The sequence below is a fragment of the Tachyglossus aculeatus genome, chromosome 14, assembly GCF_015852505.1.
Source record: "Tachyglossus aculeatus isolate mTacAcu1 chromosome 14, mTacAcu1.pri, whole genome shotgun sequence".
Lineage (NCBI taxonomy): Eukaryota > Metazoa > Chordata > Mammalia > Monotremata > Tachyglossidae > Tachyglossus > Tachyglossus aculeatus.
Window position 1 is genome coordinate 41505850 of NC_052079.1, and position 17775 is coordinate 41523624.

General features: G+C 40.0%; 1 protein-coding gene across 3 annotated transcripts in view; it reads left to right on the plus strand.

The window, feature by feature from the left end:
• SLC17A8 (solute carrier family 17 member 8) overlaps positions 1 to 17775 on the plus strand; it is a 40096-nt gene that overhangs the window by 244 nt on the left and 22077 nt on the right. For all 3 annotated transcript variants that reach the window (XM_038756653.1, XM_038756652.1, XM_038756654.1), the window contains exons 2-3: positions 10212 to 10464; positions 12988 to 13106. In XM_038756653.1, coding sequence (XP_038612581.1) covers positions 10212 to 10464; positions 12988 to 13106 — 372 coding nt within the window. The remainder of the gene's footprint in view (positions 1 to 10211; positions 10465 to 12987; positions 13107 to 17775) is intronic.

The following is a 17775-nucleotide window of genomic DNA, read 5'->3' on the forward strand; positions in this document are numbered from 1 at the left end:
ATGCCAGCATTATGTAAAATGCACCCCACTTCCATAACAGAACTTAAAGCATACAGATGATAATATTTTGGGATAAAGTCTAGGAAGGATTAAGTGGTCTGTTAAAGGCTTGGGAATGTACCATTTGATCTTAATAAGGTGATGTGAACAATTAGCTTTCAGCCAAAATTCATTTGTCATTCCTTTGTTCAAATGATTTATACTTTCATTATCATATTGTTTAGTATTCAATTATTTGGGGTTAAGTGTTTTAAATTGTTTTTGCTCAGAATAGAAACTATGTAAATCATATCCAAGATGATTAATTTCCAAGGAAAGGGTTCAGTTTTGTTTGAAGAAAGGAAAAAAAAAACAGGCATTCATTAGTGCAGGAAAAAGCCACTGTCATATTAAAAATGAAGCAAAGATTTTAAATAGTATGTGATTTGGAAAATGGTGTACTTCTACAAAAATATGAAAAACACAACCCTAAAATGAACTTATACTGCACTAGCTGTCAGTGAAGATAATAGGTTTTAATCATTTATTCTTGGACTATTTTGCATATTGGAATTGATGTGTTTTTGAAACATTTTTAAATTTAAAATTTAAAAAAATGTTTTTTAAAATATCTGAATTGTATGGGGTTTACTAGTCTATGAATTCCTAGTCTAGCTAAGCGTAAGAATTAATGCTGTTGTATTTTTCTATTTCAAAAAAATGCATATACCTGTCTGATTTTATATATGTTTAAAGATTTTCCTTCATAGGCTCCTATAATCTTTCTACTCCTTTTGAGTAGAATATGTAGGATCTGTACCTTTTATCTGATTTACATGATTTTTAAAATGACCATCAGTATGTAAGCAGAATGTATTATTTTGATTTTGCCAGGAAAATAAGGGGTAGTAATGCTAAACTGTATTTCCCTGTTATATCCAGCTAGGTCTTCATTAACTCATGGTCTTTGCTGGTTCTGTCCCAGATGAATCTTTAACTCTTGATGAACGTTCAAATAAGATACCTCAGTTTGCTATTGGCTTGAATTTTTTTCTATGAAAAAGTAAACCCATCTTTACTGTTTGAAGCTTTAGCTCAGTTATATTTATTCTTTCTGGATTCTTTGTCAGTCGTATTTATTGAGTGCTGACCAGATGCAGAGCACTGTACTAAGTGCTTGGGGGAGTACGATATAACAGTATAAAAGGGAAAGTTTTAAAATGCCTGGAGAAATCCCAATCAACCTGAAGTATTGAAGTAGTAAAATTTCACTCATCTCCACTGTGCCTTTCGTATGACTGTTCCCTAGGTCCACATTACATACTCTTAAAATAGCAGAGAAGGGATGAATCAAGTAGTTTTATACCTATGGAGCAGGGGAAACTGAGGTATGGGGCATTTATGTAAAGGATCATTGAAAACCACACAGAAAGTAGGTTACAAGACAGTAAAGGTTTCTTTCCTTCCTATTCCATCTCTGGGTGGAGTTCTAAGTCCCATCTCACTGGATATGTCCCCTGGAAAAAGGGTTGAAGGGATGAACAATGCTGCCTCAATTGCCACTTTAAGATGCCTTCCTCCCTTATGTTATTAAGCCTTTTATACTCGGTACCAGGCTGGGTCTGGACAGTTTGAAGGAATTAGGATCTATTATTGCCCTGGGACAATGGGGCTTCAAATCAGCAAGGCTGTTTCGGATATTATATTTCCGGGGAAAAAGGGATAGTTATAAAATTTACAAATATTTCATTGGTAACTCTGAAAATAATTTTCCTCACAAAACCGAATAGCCTTTTAAAGAAAAAGCTGGAATGAGTTGTTTAAAGAATAAGTAACCTTCAAGAAATCTGAAGGATAACAAATACCACTATTACAATTATTATTATTGTTGTTATTATTTGCATGTTTAAGGCACTTATTCGATGCCTAGGTAAAATGTGTGCCACAGCACCAAAAATGAAAAGCAATGCAGGAATCCAAACAAAAGTAGTGGCAAATGGAAAGTCATCAGAGGAAGAAAGATCACCTTTTAAAAACCAAAAGCTTAGCCTATAATAAAAAAAAGCCAAGAAAAAGGGGCGGATTGAATGCATTTAGAAAATGATATAGGCTAAAATGGAGACCAGAGCTAATAATAAAAAGGTACTCCCATTATTCCAAAAGCAATGGAGTCCCTTTATGATCATGGGGTAACTGATGGACTGGACATAAAAGGAAGATAGGCAAATCAGTAAGTCAGTCAGTTGTATTTATTAAGAGCTGACCAGATGCAGAGCACTGTACTAAGTGCTTGGGAGAGGACAATATAACAACTGTTATATATATATAACAATATAACAGACACATTTCTTGCCCACGACGAGCTTACCATCTAAAAGATTCTTTTTTGAGGAAGATTTTAGGGAGGCTTCTTTTCTGTGGAAAATTGGCTTTTTGTAATATCGCGTCAAAACTGAAAGGACCAGACCAAATTGATAAACAGATGTTAGTAAATCCCCAGGACAAGATCGTAACCATCCAAGAATTACAAAGTAAGTTGGTGGAGAGGGCCGAACTCCTAAGGGCAGTTTGCGCCACAGTCCTGAGCCTATGGAAAGGGCTTGGTTCAGAAATCTAAGAACACTGAGACTAGAAGGCATCTACCCATTCAGGCAAATGATATCAGTACATTATCGAAGAAATGACTAAATTAAAGGATAAGTGGTCTTGATTAGTTTCTAGGAGGGAAAGCTGGGAAATGATATATATATGTATTTGTATATAGGTTTGTGCATATTTATTACTCTATTTTACTTGTACATATCTATTCTATTTATTTTATTTTGTTAGTATGTTTGGTTTTGTTCTCTGTCTCCCCCTTTTAGACTGTGAGCCCACTGTTGGGTAAGGAATGTCTCTATATGTTGCCAGTTTGTACTTCCCAAGCGCTTAGTACAGTGCTCTGCACATAGTAAGCGCTCAATAAATACGATTGATGATGATGATGATGATAGCTGAAAACTGGGAAAGCTAGAAGACTCCGTATTTAAGTGGAGCTTCATGGATTATGTAAGTGTGGCATTTCAAGTTCTTAGGGAAAAGAGTTTAAGGCGTTTTAATAAATTAGTAAGGAAAATAAAATGAAATCAGACATGTCCTCATTGATATTTGTGAATGTCGTACAGAACTCAAAATATCGAAATTTGGAATTCATTATTTATAATGTGACTAATACGGGTTTCTACTCCGTTTTAAGAGTTTATTCTCATCATTCATATCAAATCTAAAACTGATGGCTTTCTTTACATTTCCTTATTTGGATTTCATCCCAAACTTGGAACTTTCTTCTATTTCTTGGTTGCTACCAGAAGCAGCATGGCTCAGTGGAAAGAGCACGGGCTTTGGAGTCAGAAATCATGGGTTCAAATCCCGACTCCGCCAATTGTCAGCTGTGTGACTTTGGGCAAGTCACTTCACTTCTCTATGCCTCAGTTCCCTCATCTGTATAATTGGGGATTAAGACTGTGAGCCCCACGTGGGACAACCTGATCACCTTGTAACCTCCCCAGTGCTTTGCACATAGTAAGTGCTTAATTAATGCCATTATTGTTATTATTGCTATTAATTCAAGTTCCACCATGGCAGACCATTTCAACATCTGCAAGAGAATAACAAAATTGACATTTGCAGTCCCTTGTAGTAAAGCATTTTGGCACTGTCTAACTCCTGTGATTAGCACTGACCAGACACTATTCTTGTCACTGTTCCATTATTTTAATGCCCTTAGTTGTTGACAGTACAGTAAAGACTGAGAGGTCCTGATGAATAGCAAATTATGAGCCTGAAATATTAAAGGAACTGTGAATAATGAACCAGATTATGGAAATCAGAGGGTGACTGAGCGTAGTTGTAGAATTACCTTTGTTGTTCAAGATGGTTTAGAAACAGGCTGGTCTGCTGGCAAGGAAATAGCAAGAGAACCTGTGAGGTCCTAAGCAAACTTTCATCCTAAAATCTTTCCAGGAGAGTAAGTATTCTCTTGGAACTCCGTTGATAAGTAACACAACAAATTTATGTCCTTAGGTAATAATAATAAAATTAAGGTATTTGTTAATCACTTGCTATGTGCCAGTCAGTATACTAAACACTGGAGTAGATACAAGCAAATCGGGTTGGACACGGTCCCTGACCTATGTGGGGCTCACCGTCTCCATCCCCATTTTACAAATGAGGTAACTGAGGCACAGAGAAGTGAAGTGACTGGCCCAAGATCACACAGCAGACAAGTGGCTAGAGCCCATGGCCTTCCGACTCCCAGGCTTGCGCTCTATACACTATGCTGTGCTGCTTCTTAGTCCTCACAACTGCAAACCTTGGTTTTTATTACCCAAGCGATTCATCTCCTTCCTGCTAGATAGGATTGAAGGCAAAAAAAAAAATTCCAGGAAGGATTTTTAGGCCCCGTGAGCACCTGTATTTCTCATCCTCCTCCTCATTACCTTTCCTCGCCTCCTCCCGGTTCCTCCCCCAACCCGGCTTTTTCATTTTCGTGTTTCTGAGTTCCAGTATAAATAAACAGAATTATAGATATATACATATCATTACACAGAGGTTGGCTCTCAGTCCTGATATCTCAGTACCCTTCTTGAAGGCAGACACCATAATCATATGGCACCGGAGAAAAGTTGATGTCTCTGAAAGTAAAACATTGGTAAAACCCCAAAAATGGTTGGCTGTTCTCACTTTATTGGTGCTTCAAAAGCGTTCTTTATCAGGGAGTTATGTATGTGGATTTGGGGGAAAAGAAGTGTTCACAATTACAGTGAACATTTGAACTGCAAGTAAATAGTTCTGGCAGCTCCTAAAGGCTAAAGAATATGACTGATTAGCATCTTTTAAGCAATTAGACCACTGGAGCTGTGATGTTTCATAAAACAATTATGTGAACAATGAGCATTTACATTTATATTGTATTAGTCCTGGAAAGAACATTAACCCACAGATAGCAGTTAATCTGTATTTGGAGGTTAAAACAGTGACCAATTTTGCAGAAGCAAAAAAATGAAAAAGTTTGATTTAATAGATGCTCTGCAGACAACCCCATAAGAAAAGAGGGCAAAATAAACAGCTGCTAAGGTCAATTAGAGTCTTTCATTACTAAAGAAAGGAATTCTTTGTCCGTGGTTCTTAAATAATTTAGTACTTATTTCCACCCAGAAACAATGAGTCGTATCTCCCTTCCCAGAGGTTTTCTCTGAAGTCTACAAATACTAAATGAAAAATAGACTTTTGAATTGCCAGTTGCAATGGATGGATTAATTTAAACTTCCAGATGAGTCTCAGAGTTCGAGTTCATCATCTATAGGGTTTGGTTTTCAAAATCCAGCTTTCTTGTCAAATTATAGACGCTGAAAGTACAGAAGGCAATGGGAATAAAATGGGTGAAAATAATTCAGTATTTTAAAGCCAAACCTTTAACATTGTTTTTTATTGGTGTTTTGAGAATGAAATAGATGGAAAAGGTTTCCTTTCACTGGATTTCTTCCTTGGAATTGTTTCAGGTTTCATCTGTGTTCAGAAAATCATATGCAAAGTTAGCCTAGTGAGTTAGAACTAGACCAACTCTAATTTTTGATTATTTTTTATAGCTTTTAAGTTCTTTAAGACTAGGGACCACGTGTTTACTCATCTCAGTTAATCCTCGTAACATTTCATAAACAGCCATATATGTAGTGGCAATTTCATAAATATTTGTGGTGATGATTCACTATTTTTTTTTAACACCAGATTTTTTGTTAAAATCATGCTCCCTGAAAACTTGTTTTTATTTTGGAAGGTTTGAAATCAGTGTGGGTTACGCTATGATGAGAACAATAATAACAGTGATAATAATAGCATTTGTTAAGTGCTTACTATGTGCAAAGCACTGTTCTAAACGCTGGGGGGGAATATAAGGTGATCAGGTTGTCCCACGTAGGGCTCACAGTCTTAATCCCCATTTTACAGATGAGGTAACTGTGGCTCAGAGAAGTTGTGACTTGCTCAAGGTCACACAGCAGACATGTGGTGGAACCAGGATTAGAATCCATGACCTCTGACTCCCAAGCCCGTGCTCTTGCTTTTGAGCCACGCTGCCTCTGATACAGAGTTTCAATTTAAGGGGAAAAGCCACCAGAGATTTCTGAGAAGTGGAGTTATTTACTCTGATCCGTGTTGAAATAAGATGACACATGCAGCTGGTTATAAGATAAACAGAGGTAAGGGAATAAGAGACCTGTTAGAGTAGTCCAGCTGGGATGTGATGATTGTAAACTTCAGCTAGATTGTAAACTCTATTAGTAGCCCAGGGCAGTGCTCTGCACATAATAAACGCTCAGTAAATGCCTTTGAATTATCCTGGGAGATGATTATTAAGTTGGAAAAGGAGAGACGAGCCCATGAGATTTCATTAAGAAAGACTTAGTAGAATATAAAGAGAGATTGCTTGTGGGAAGTATTGAAAGCACAGTAAGCGCTCAATAAGCACAGTAAGCGCTCAATAAATACGATTGATTGAAAGAAGTCAAAGATATCATCATCACCATCAATGGTATTTATTGAGCACTTACTGTGTGCAGAACACTGTACTACACACTTGGGAGAGTATAATACAATAGAGTTGGTTGAAATGTCACCTGTCTACTTGTTTTGTTCTCTGTCTCCCTCTTCTAGACTGTGAGCCTGTTGTTGGGTAGGGACTGTCTCTAGATGTTGCCAATTTGCACTTCCCAAGCGCTTACTGGTGCTCTGCACACAGTAAGTGCTCAATAAATACGATTGAATAAATGAATGAATGAATGAAATGTTCCCTGCCCACAGTGAATTTACAGTATGCAGTATCATCAAAGTTGGGAGCTTGGCGGATAAGGAAGATGGTAGTTGTATTTTAGTGAAGATAAACCTAAGGATTAAGTCAGGCATGCAAAGTATTTATTGAGTCCCACTGTATGCAAAGCACTGTATAAGTCTCAGGCACTGTACTCTCTCAAACACCAACTTCGTATTATAGAAAGACTTGCAAAGAAGAAAGCATCTTCTAGGCACACTCCAATCTGCGACTATTGGTTTGATGGACTTTTAAAAACACCTGATTTTTCACTTGGCTTTGTGCTGCATATGGCTCTCTGCAGTGCATTCATTCATTCATTCATTCATTTAATCGTATTTATTGAGTGCTTACTGTATGCAGAGCACTGTACTAAGTGCAAGGAAGATACCCTCTTGAAACAGTTGAAGATTGATTTTTGGCCTGGGCCTATTCCGCTAGGATTATTCAGCTTCTACAAAACTTATGTTAGATGGGGTATCTGCTTGAGAAAGTTGTTTTCAGTTATCCATTATGTTACTATAATGGTTTTAGAAACATGAGGGATACTGCTTTTAAGTATCAACATGGTGCGTTGAGAATTGTAGGCTCTTTAACACATTTAAGTGTAAAATATAGAGCTGGAGGCTTCTATAGTAGAGCCAGGAGAAAGCTACTCAGGCCAAAAATTGCTGTCCCAGTGCTGGTAGCTTTCTTCGCTTTTGGAAACAGAACTCTAGTACATGTCTCAAAGAAAGGCTTTGGGCAACATTGTCAGGGCTGCACAGTGGCTGGCTCTGTACCACAGCTCTCCCCCAGCTCCATTCTTATCCTCACCACCATAAATATATACTGTGTATTTATAATGCTTGTACATAGGCAAAAACTCCTCTCTCTCGGCTTCAAGGCTGTCCATCCCCTCGCCCCCTCCTACCTCACCTCCCTTCTTTCCTTCTCCAGCCCAGCCCACACCCTCCGCTCCTCTGCCGCTAACCTCCTCACTGTTCCTCGTTCTCACCTGTCCCGCCGTCGACCCCCAGCCCACGTCCTCCCCATGTCTGGAATGCCCTCCCTCCGCACATCCGCCAAGCTAGCTCTCTTCCTCCCTTCAAAGCCCTGCTGAGAGCTCACCTCCTCCAGGAGGCCTTCCCAGACTGAGCCCCCTCCTTCCTCTCCGCCTCCTCCCCCTCCCATCCCCCCACCTTACCTCCTTCACCTCCCCACAGCACCTGTATATATATATATATGTTTGTACATATTTATTACTCTATTTTACTTGTACATATTTATTCTATTTATTTTATTTTGTTGATATGTTTTGTTGTCTGTCTCGCCCTTCCAGACTGTGAGCCTGCTGTTGGGCAGGGACCGTCTCTATATGTTGCCAACTTGTACTTCCCAAGCACTTAGCACAGTGCTCTGCACACAGTAAGCGCTCAATAAATACAATTGACTGAATGAATGAAAGTGCTCGGGAAAATCCATAGAAAATTTGGATTGGAAAACAATCTCTGCCCTCAAGGAGCTCAGTCTAGATTGGGAGCAGGGTAGACAAACGTGGAACTCTTCAACTTAACATGGAGCATTTTAAGCAATAAATGAAGTGAATGTTGGCAAGACTGCTCAGAATGAAAAGGCCAGACTCCACATTCTCCTCCCTGCTTCATCATCATCATCATCAATTGTATTTATTGAGCGCTTACTGTGTGCAGAGCACTGTACTAAGCGCTTGGGAAGTACAATTTGGCAACATATAGAGACAGTCCCTACCCAATAGTGGGCTCACAGTCTAAAAGAGGCTTCACCCTCTTATGTCCCATGAGTCAGACTTGTTTCAGAGCTCAAGAAAGTCCTCTCTCTTTTGTACTTCCCAAGCACTGAGTACAGTGCTCTTGAGAGTAGGTGCTCAATAAATACTGACTGATTGATCTTCTGATATTTTCCGCCTTATTTATGGTAGCAAGCTTGGGGAGGGAATTCCCAAAGCGGCCCTAATCAGATGGACTTCCTTTATGGAGTGCCAGAATCTACATTGGTACATCTCCTTGCTCCATGGACTCTGTGTACCTGATGGGAAGGGAAACTATTCTCTTTTTTATGGTATTTAAGTGCTTACTATGTGCCAGGTACTGTCCTAGGCCCTGGAGTAGATACAAGCTAATCAGGTTGGGCACAGTTCATGTCCCACATGAGCTCACAGTCTTAATCCCCATTTTACAGATGAGGCAACTGAGGCACAGTGACTTGCCCAAGGAACACAGCAGACCAGTGTTGGAATCGGAATTAGAACTCAGGTCCTTCTGGCTCATAAGCCCATGCTCTATCCACTAGACAATGCTGCGTCTCTTCCTCCTGCAAACTCCCAGAAGGATGTGATTGCACCCTCTCCGGATTTCTCCAGCTCTCTCAAGCTCAAAATGATTATTATTAGCCCATTTGAGTACTCGTAGTATAAATCATGACCTAACCTTGGTTATGTTTCATGGAGGTTTAGAATTTATGCTTCACCTTACCATGAACATACTTTTATTTTTTAACCATCCTGTTAACAGTTTCCGTTCACTCTTGCAGTTTCTGTTGCGGTTGCATCTGAAAGGTTCACCTGTCTATGGCTTTACATAAATCACGAAGCTGTTGTCCCTTGAGCAAATAGGAAAATTAAGACTTAATTAGACTTAATCTTCAGGACCCTTAGAGGCTTACCAGATGATGGGTCTGATGGTTTCTTTTGTTCTCAACAGGTGATGTTCAGTTTGTATTATGATGACATGTTGTTTTTGTACACCGTTTAAATAAGGACGTGAATTCTGGGAACAAAGAGTTTCCAGAAACCTTCCCCCTCTGGATCAGAGGAGCCGTGAGCATTTAGCCCCTCCAAGGGAATGCCCTCAAAGGAAAGAAACCTCCACCAATGCAGCTAATGAATGTTTTCTCACCTTTTCTCAGAAGCATTTTGTTTTGCTCTGTAATCAACCTTGGAGACTTAAGTGGAAAGATAAAAGTGATTTGGGGATTTGAATAATTCACATCTGATCTTGACTAACAAGAAAAAGCCATAAATGTGTCCTCTCCCACCGGCTGAGCTTCTGTTCTCTAAATGAAATCCTTCAAGTGTCATCAGGTTGAGTCCTCCTGGTATTCATGGAAACACATACCTAGAAACCTGTTGAAATTATGTAAACATAACTCTTCTTGGGAGAAAAAAATAGCATGAAATTTTATATTACTATCCTGTGTAGTGCAAAATTGGCTGGACCAAAATTTTTTACTTCCTCCCCCCGCATTCTTTCTCTCCTTGACCTGTCCTCTTCCTTTCACATTAGAATGCATACTGAGTGCAGAGCACTGTACTAAGCACTGTAAAAAGCACTATTAAAAATATGTCCTTTCTGTCTTGTGCTTCTTTTAGAAAAATTGATGGGACCAATGTAGAAGAAGACAATATAGAACTGACTGAAGAGGGGAGACCAGTCCAGGCTTCTACTCAGAGACGCCCACTCTGCGATTGCTACTGCTGTGGAATGCCCAAACGCTACATCATCGCCATAATGAGTGGTTTGGGCTTTTGCATTTCCTTTGGAATTAGATGTAACCTTGGTGTTGCCATAGTGGAAATGGTCAACAACAGCACAGTATACATTGATGGAAAACCAGAGGTTCAGGTAAACAATACCTGTTCTTTCCCGGGAACAAGAAGGACTATGTTTGCATTGTTAATTCCGCTGATCTCCAATGTCCAGAGTCCTAGTGATAACTCCCTAGAGTTTTACCTGTGGGGAAATTATGAAGCAAGCTTGAGAAGCTAATGTAGAAATCTAACTTACCTACTCCTATTCAACTTGAAAAATGTTAGGTAGTTTAAAAATCAAAATAAAAAACGTGGAGGAGCCAACTCTTACTGGATTCATATTTACCCCTCATTCTCAAAGGTTGGTGGTCATGGTTCCAGCCACAGGTGCAAGTTGGAACCAGGGTCTGATTCCCTTCACTCTGTTATCCAGGCACTGTTATCCAGGCACATTCCCAGGATACAAGACCTCTATGTGGAGCTCTCAAGGGGACTAGGGGGGTAGTTTGCAAACTAACTGAACAGAAATGGTCTAAGGGCCCTCTGTTGTTACTGGGCCCTGCATGTGGTTGAAAAGGAGACCTGATCTCTAGTCCTTTCTCCCCCCAAATGCATGAAAATGTAGCAAAAGAACTTTAGTAGTCAAGCTGAGTGTCCATTTAAAAATGAAAACATGTTGCTTTATTCGTATTTTTAATCACTCAATGGTAAACACTATGCTGAGTGCTATGGTGAGTATGAGATAATTAGGTTTTGTACACAGTCCCTGCCCCACATGGGGCTCACAGTTTTAAGAGGTTGGAAGAGTGGGCACCTCCTCTCCATAAGACAAATCAGAAAACAGAGGCACTGAGAAGTGCCTCAAGATCCCAGCGTTATCAGTAGCAGATCTGGGATTAGAACTGGTGTTTCCTAATTCCCAATTCCATGTGTTTTCCATTAGCAATCATTGCTATTGTTATATGCTGTAAATGCCTTCAAAGAGAATGACTGTAAACTCTACCCTCCATCCATTATTTATATCCACCCAATACCCACCGGGTGAATGGGATGATGATACAAGCACTTTTAGTGCGTTCCTTTGTAATACAGAGCCCCTAATTCATGGGAGAGTTGACAGTAAGCTCTGAAATAACTTGTATGAGAAGTCATGAAAGATGAAGTTCTTAGATTTACAGACAAGTAAAGACCCATAAAAAAGCTACCTTTTTTTTTTTTTTCCAAAGGTACTTGTTAAACATGTACAATGTCCCAGGCAGGTTAGACACAGTTCCTGTCGTACCTGGGGCTCTCATTCTAAATTAGAGGGAGGAGGATTTAATATCTATTTTTACAGATGAAGTAACAGCAGACAAGTGGAGGAGATGGGATTAGAGCCTAAATCCTCCGACTCGCAGGCCCGTGCTCTTTCCATTAAGCCACACTGCTTCATTGCGATACTTTGTTGAGTTTGAAACTGTTGTGGTCCCGATTCAATAATATTTGATAATTAGAAACCTAGCTGGCAGGATTCATAGGATTATAGATATAAGAAAAGGAACATTCTTCAGGAGACTGGATCTGAGCAGGAGCACCTCATAGTTTAGCTTTAGGGAGGAAAGTCTCTTTTTCATTCATTAATTCATTCAAGGGTATGTATTGAGCGCTTACTGTGTGCAGAGAACTGTACTAAGCCCTTGGGAAGTACAAATCGGCAACATATAGGGACGGTCCCCACCCAACAATGGGCTCACAGTCTAGAAGAGGGAGACAGACAACAAAATAAAACAGGTAGACAGGTGTCAATACCATCAGAATAAATGTGATATTCACTTTTCACTTGTGATATTGTTTTGCTCTTGGCAAATAAACTTATAATCATTGAGACTTGACTAGTGCACAGTTGAATTGGCACTGCATTGATCATGTTTTAGAAAAAGGGTGGTGTATATTAGCATGGCTCCTGGTGTGTATATTGCACAGACTGGCACTTCTCTCTTTCTGCCTTTTGTATGCATTGCCAGCTAATTAAAATTGTTCGTTGTGGCCCAGATCAAAATGAGATTCTATTTGCATGTGTTTGCTGCCTGGAAAGATAGGGCAGAGTAGAGTCTGTTTTGTGGTCTCCGAAATAGCATTTTGATAAACCTAAGGAACAATGCAGTGTGAGCTCTTCAGTTTCCATGGTTTTCCCCATTGATTTCCCCCAGAATTGATTTTAATCTAAGAGATGCTTTACTTCAGTGTCTCAGGACTCAGGTGTAGATCTTTAATAATATTATGCTACCTCCAGTTCTGCCCTGACTCAACCCCATTTTGTGATTCACATGAAATTGGACATCATTTTTCTTCTGATCTAATGGAAGACATTTCATAATTGCAGCCGAGTGTGGCAACCTGAATATCTAGGGTGAATCTCCAGATGGGATATGATACTCAATGGACTAAAAATCAGGAAGCTATGAGATTCGCACCTTATTTCTACTTTGTTAAATGTGAATTAAATTTATGAATTATGTTCTGTAGTTTCTTTCACAGTTCACTTTAATCCCATGTATATCAAAAGTTATCAAAGTGAAACTTTATGGCAACAGCATGTTTCAAAAGCATAAAAAAGGACCTGTTTTCTCATTTGCAGAAAGCTCAGTTCAACTGGGATCCTGAGACAGTCGGGCTTATTCATGGATCTTTTTTCTGGGGTTACATCGTGACACAAATTCCAGGAGGCTTCATCTCAAATAAACTAGCTGCTAACAGGTAAGCCAACATGAAATAATTTGAGTGTTTAAAGACAGTTTTAAACAGAGCCTATGAAGAGCTCTCCTGGGTTAGTCCAGTGGTCCATCCAGCTTGGTGTTGTGTTTCCAACAGTGGTATCAAAGGCTGCTTGGAGAAGGTGTTGCAGTTGATACCCTTGACCCAATTAGAGATGTACTTTCTAACATCTCCAACTTTTCCCTTAAATAATCCATCATGGTCTCATCAATCCTGAATTTTCAACATTTTGATATTTTCAGCTTGGACAGATTTGTCTGCATCATCATCATCATCATCAATCGTATTTTTTGAGTGCTTACTATGTGCAGAGCACTGTACTAAGCGCTTGGGAAGTACAAATTGGCAACATATAGAGACAGTCCCTACCCAACAGTGGGCTCACAGTCTAAAAGGGGGAGACAGAGAACAAAACCAAACATACTAACAAAATAAAATAGAATAGATATGTACAAGTAAAATAAATAAATAAATAGAGTAATAAATATGTACAAACATAACGTAGTAGTAAACACAATTTTGTATTTTCCTAAACATCTCTAAAGCTGCTCTGAGGTTCAAGTAGGTAAGATTAACAAAAAAAAATGAGATCCCTGAAAAGACAGAAATGTGATTTCGTTCATTAGTTTCAACTGATCTGAAAGCTTTGCCAAGACAATTGACAAGCCATAACATTTTGAAAGCTTGAGTTTCTTTATCTCGCCTTCTGATGGAGATGGAACATCGACTGGTAGCCAAAAGTGGCGGAGCTGGAATTAGAATCCATGTCCTTTGGTCTCCCTGGCCCGTAATCTATCCACTAGAACACGTTGCTTTGACCTGGTACTTTAGCCTGAGAGTGAAGCAATGGAGTGAGTTAAAAGTGACAGTAGAAACTCACATCAGAGTAGCCGTTGTTTCATAATATGGAATGGTTTGATTTTTTCTCCCTAGAAAAATACAGGCTAAAGGCTTATGTATTGGACAAATTCATAACACCAAGCAGATCACCATGGATGTCATTGAACTCATTGTCATTGAGAAGCAGCGTGGCTTAGTGGCAAGAGCCCGGGCTTGGGAGTCAGAGGTTATGAGTTCTGATCCTGGTTCCGCCACTTGTCCGCTGTGTGACTTTGGGCAAATCACTTCACTTCTCTGGGCCTCAGTTCCCTCATCTGTAGTAATAATAATAGCATTTGTTAAGTGCTTACTGTGTGCAAAGCACTGTTCCAAGTGCTGGGGAGGATACAAGGTGATCAGGTTGTCCCACGTGGGGCTTACATTCTTAATCCCCATTTTACGGATGCGGTAACTGAGGCACAGAGAAGTTAAGTGACTTGCCCAAAGTCACACAGCTGACAAGTGGCAGAGCCGGAATTTGAACCCAAGACCTCTGGCTCCCAAACCTGTGCTCTTTCCACTGAGCCACGCTGCTTCTCATTAGTTGATGAATGAGAAATTCATCACCATCTCATTAACAGTTCATCAACTGTAAAATGGGGGTGAAGACTGTGAGCCCCATGTGGGACAACCTGATAACCTTGTATCTATCCCAGTGCTTAGAACAGTGCTTGGCACATAGTAAGCACTTAATAAATATTATTATTATTATTATTATAACTCATTAGTAAGTGTGATGGTAACAGGTTGGAAAGCAACAGGGAAAGAGGGCTAGGGGTGATAGCTATGAATTTTGACCTCCAACATTTAAATTGTATCTAATCCATATTAGTAAATTCTTATTTATTTTTAATTTTGATTCAAAATCCCTGTGCTTTTTGAAAGAGGATTTTTGTACAGCCTTAAGTCCAGCTCCAGCTTTTGACATATGGAGCTCATAACCTGCCTCTTTCATTTGTACATTGGGCAGAGTCCTGCTCGTTCTGAAAATCCTGGCCTAAGCCATTTTTTTTAATGGTACTTGTTAAGTGCTTACTATGTGTCAGGCAAGATTTTATGCCACGATTTTCATAACAGCCCTGTACTATGCGCTGGGGTAGATACAAGATAATCAGATCCCACATGGGGCTCGAGTCCAGGTAGAAGGGAGAACAGGTATTGAATCCCCATTTTGCACTTGAGGGAACTGAAGCACAGAGAAGTTAAGTGACTTGCCCAAGATCACAGAGCAGGCACGTGGCAGAGCTGGGATTGGAACTCAAATCCTCTTACTCCCAGGCCTGTGCTCTTTTTACAGGGTCATGCTGCATCTCTGAAGCAGCGTGGCTTATTGGAAAGAGCCAATATTATTTTGTTAATATGTTTTGTTCTCTGTCTCCCCCTTCTAGACTGTGAGCCCACTGTTGGGTAGGGACCATCTCTGTATGTTGCCAAATTGTACTTCCCAAGCGCTTAGTACAGTGCTCTGCACACAGTAAGCGCTCAATAAATACGATTGAATGAATGAATGAAGGAAAAAAATGGACTGGACACAAGTCTGGACATTTGTTTCTTTGACTAGGGTTCACCGGGGCTGGGACTCCTATTTTCTCAGAAGGGCACATAGACAATTGCATTCATGTCAAGGGACATAAAGGTGCTCTGCACATTAGCTGCTTTTTAACTACTCATAATATCCTATTTGCAGAGTATAGGAATAAAAAGCTCAGTCCGGTCAGGGCCATACCTAAAAAAGAACCCTAAAAGCAGAAAAATACCATTTCTAATTTATTGTTCTAATTTTTATAGAGCCACTTTGGGAATAAAAAAAACTATTATTCACAATAACTGCTTGGAAATTTGAAAATCACCTTCTTGCTGAATGGCTTCTCTCATCAGAAATATCCACAGGCTTTCTTTCCCAATAAATAGTACTAGGCCCTTTGTCATTTTAATTCACTTTTTTCAAGACAGTGTTTTTTAAGGGACGTGAACTAAAGGAAATTCCATGTATTTTGCCAGGAACTATGAGGGGAAAAAAGTGGTACTCATTCATCAACTGAGACGGCTTTTTAATTTTATGCCCCTCCACCAAAGGTGAGTTTGACTCCAACTCGACACCCTGTGTTTTTACTTGTACAGTGGGAAGCCGGTAATCGAGAGGCAGGAACAGAGGCCACCTGACTGCAAAATTTAACAAGTGGTATTTGTTAAGCACTTACTAGGTGCCAGGCACTGTACTAAGTGCTGGGGTCAGGTCCAACCGTGTCCCACATGGGGCTCAGTCTTTATCCCTGTTTTACAGATGAGGTGACTGTAGTATGGAGAAGTTAAATGACTTGCCGATGGTCACACAGAAGACAAGTGGCGGAGCGGGGATTAGAACCCAGGTCTTTTGACTCCTGAGCCCAACTACTAGGCCCCACTTATTCTCAGTCTTTGCTGCAGTAGTTGCTAATGTTAAAAATAGTAGTAAGACCATACATGGACCTACTCAAAGGCCTGGGCTAATTTAGCAAGAGAAAGGAGCCAGGTAGCAGAGACTAGGTTGTAGCTAATTAATGGACTCTTTAATAGATTCTTTAGATTCATTAATTTCATTTAAGTTTACAGGATTTTATCAATCAATCAATCAATCGTATTTATTGAGCGCTTATTGTGTGCAGAGCACTGTACTAAGCGCTTGGGAAGTACAAGTTGGCAACATATAGAGACGGTCCCTACCCAACAGTGGGCTCACAGTCTGAAAGGGGGAGACAGAGAACAAAACCAAACATACTAACAAAATAAAATAAATAGAATAGATATGTACAAGTAAAATAAATAGAGTAATAAATATGTACAAACATATATACATATATACAGGTGCTGTGGGGAAGGGAAGGAGGTAAGATGAGGGGGATGGAGAGGGGGATGAGGGGGAGAGGAAGGAAGGGGCTCAAATGGATATTAAAAGCCTCCTTATATGTGAAGTGGAGAAAGTTATTTTTAAGTGGTAGTTGACACGTAGAGTGAAGGGTATAATTTATAAATTACACTTGATCCCGCAAAAGAAGCAGCGTGCCCTAGTGAATGGAGCATGAGTCTGGGAGTCGGAAGGACCTGGGTTCTAATCCCAGCTCCACAACTTATCTGCTGGATGAAATTGAGCAAGCCACTTCACTTCTCTGTACCTCAGCTACATTACATGTAAAATGGGGATTAAGACCGTGAGCCCGATGTGGGACAGGGACTGTGTCCAATCTGATTAACTTGTATCTACCCCAGCGTTTAGGACAGTGCCTAGCACATATTCATTCATTCATTCGATCATATTTATCGAGCGCTTACTGTGTGCAGAGCACCGTACTAAGCGCTTGGGCAACATAGAGAGACGGTCCCTACCCAACAACGGGCTCATATCTGCTGACAAATACCATGGGGGAAAAAAAAAAGAGTCTGAGTAACTCAGGGAAATCATTGAGTTTGACTTTGATAGTTCTCTCAGCGTCTGTTCAGAAAAATAATTTAGATCAACCACCAAGTCCCATGTTACTTATTCCCCTGACCTGTGAGGAAATTACGTGAAGGAACACATTACAGGGTGTGAAGTCACTTCAGACGTTGTCAGAAATGTGAAAACAAAAGATGAAGTTGGCTGCTTCGCTCCTCCAGGACACCTTTTCCTCCTCTTCCCTGGGTTTTTTCACGATGCAGTGTCCCTGTAGTGATGAGAACCTTTGAGAAGGGATGGAACACATCCCTCGCTTTTAAGGAGTGATCCATCCCATTTGCTAAGTCCAACCGGGTGGTG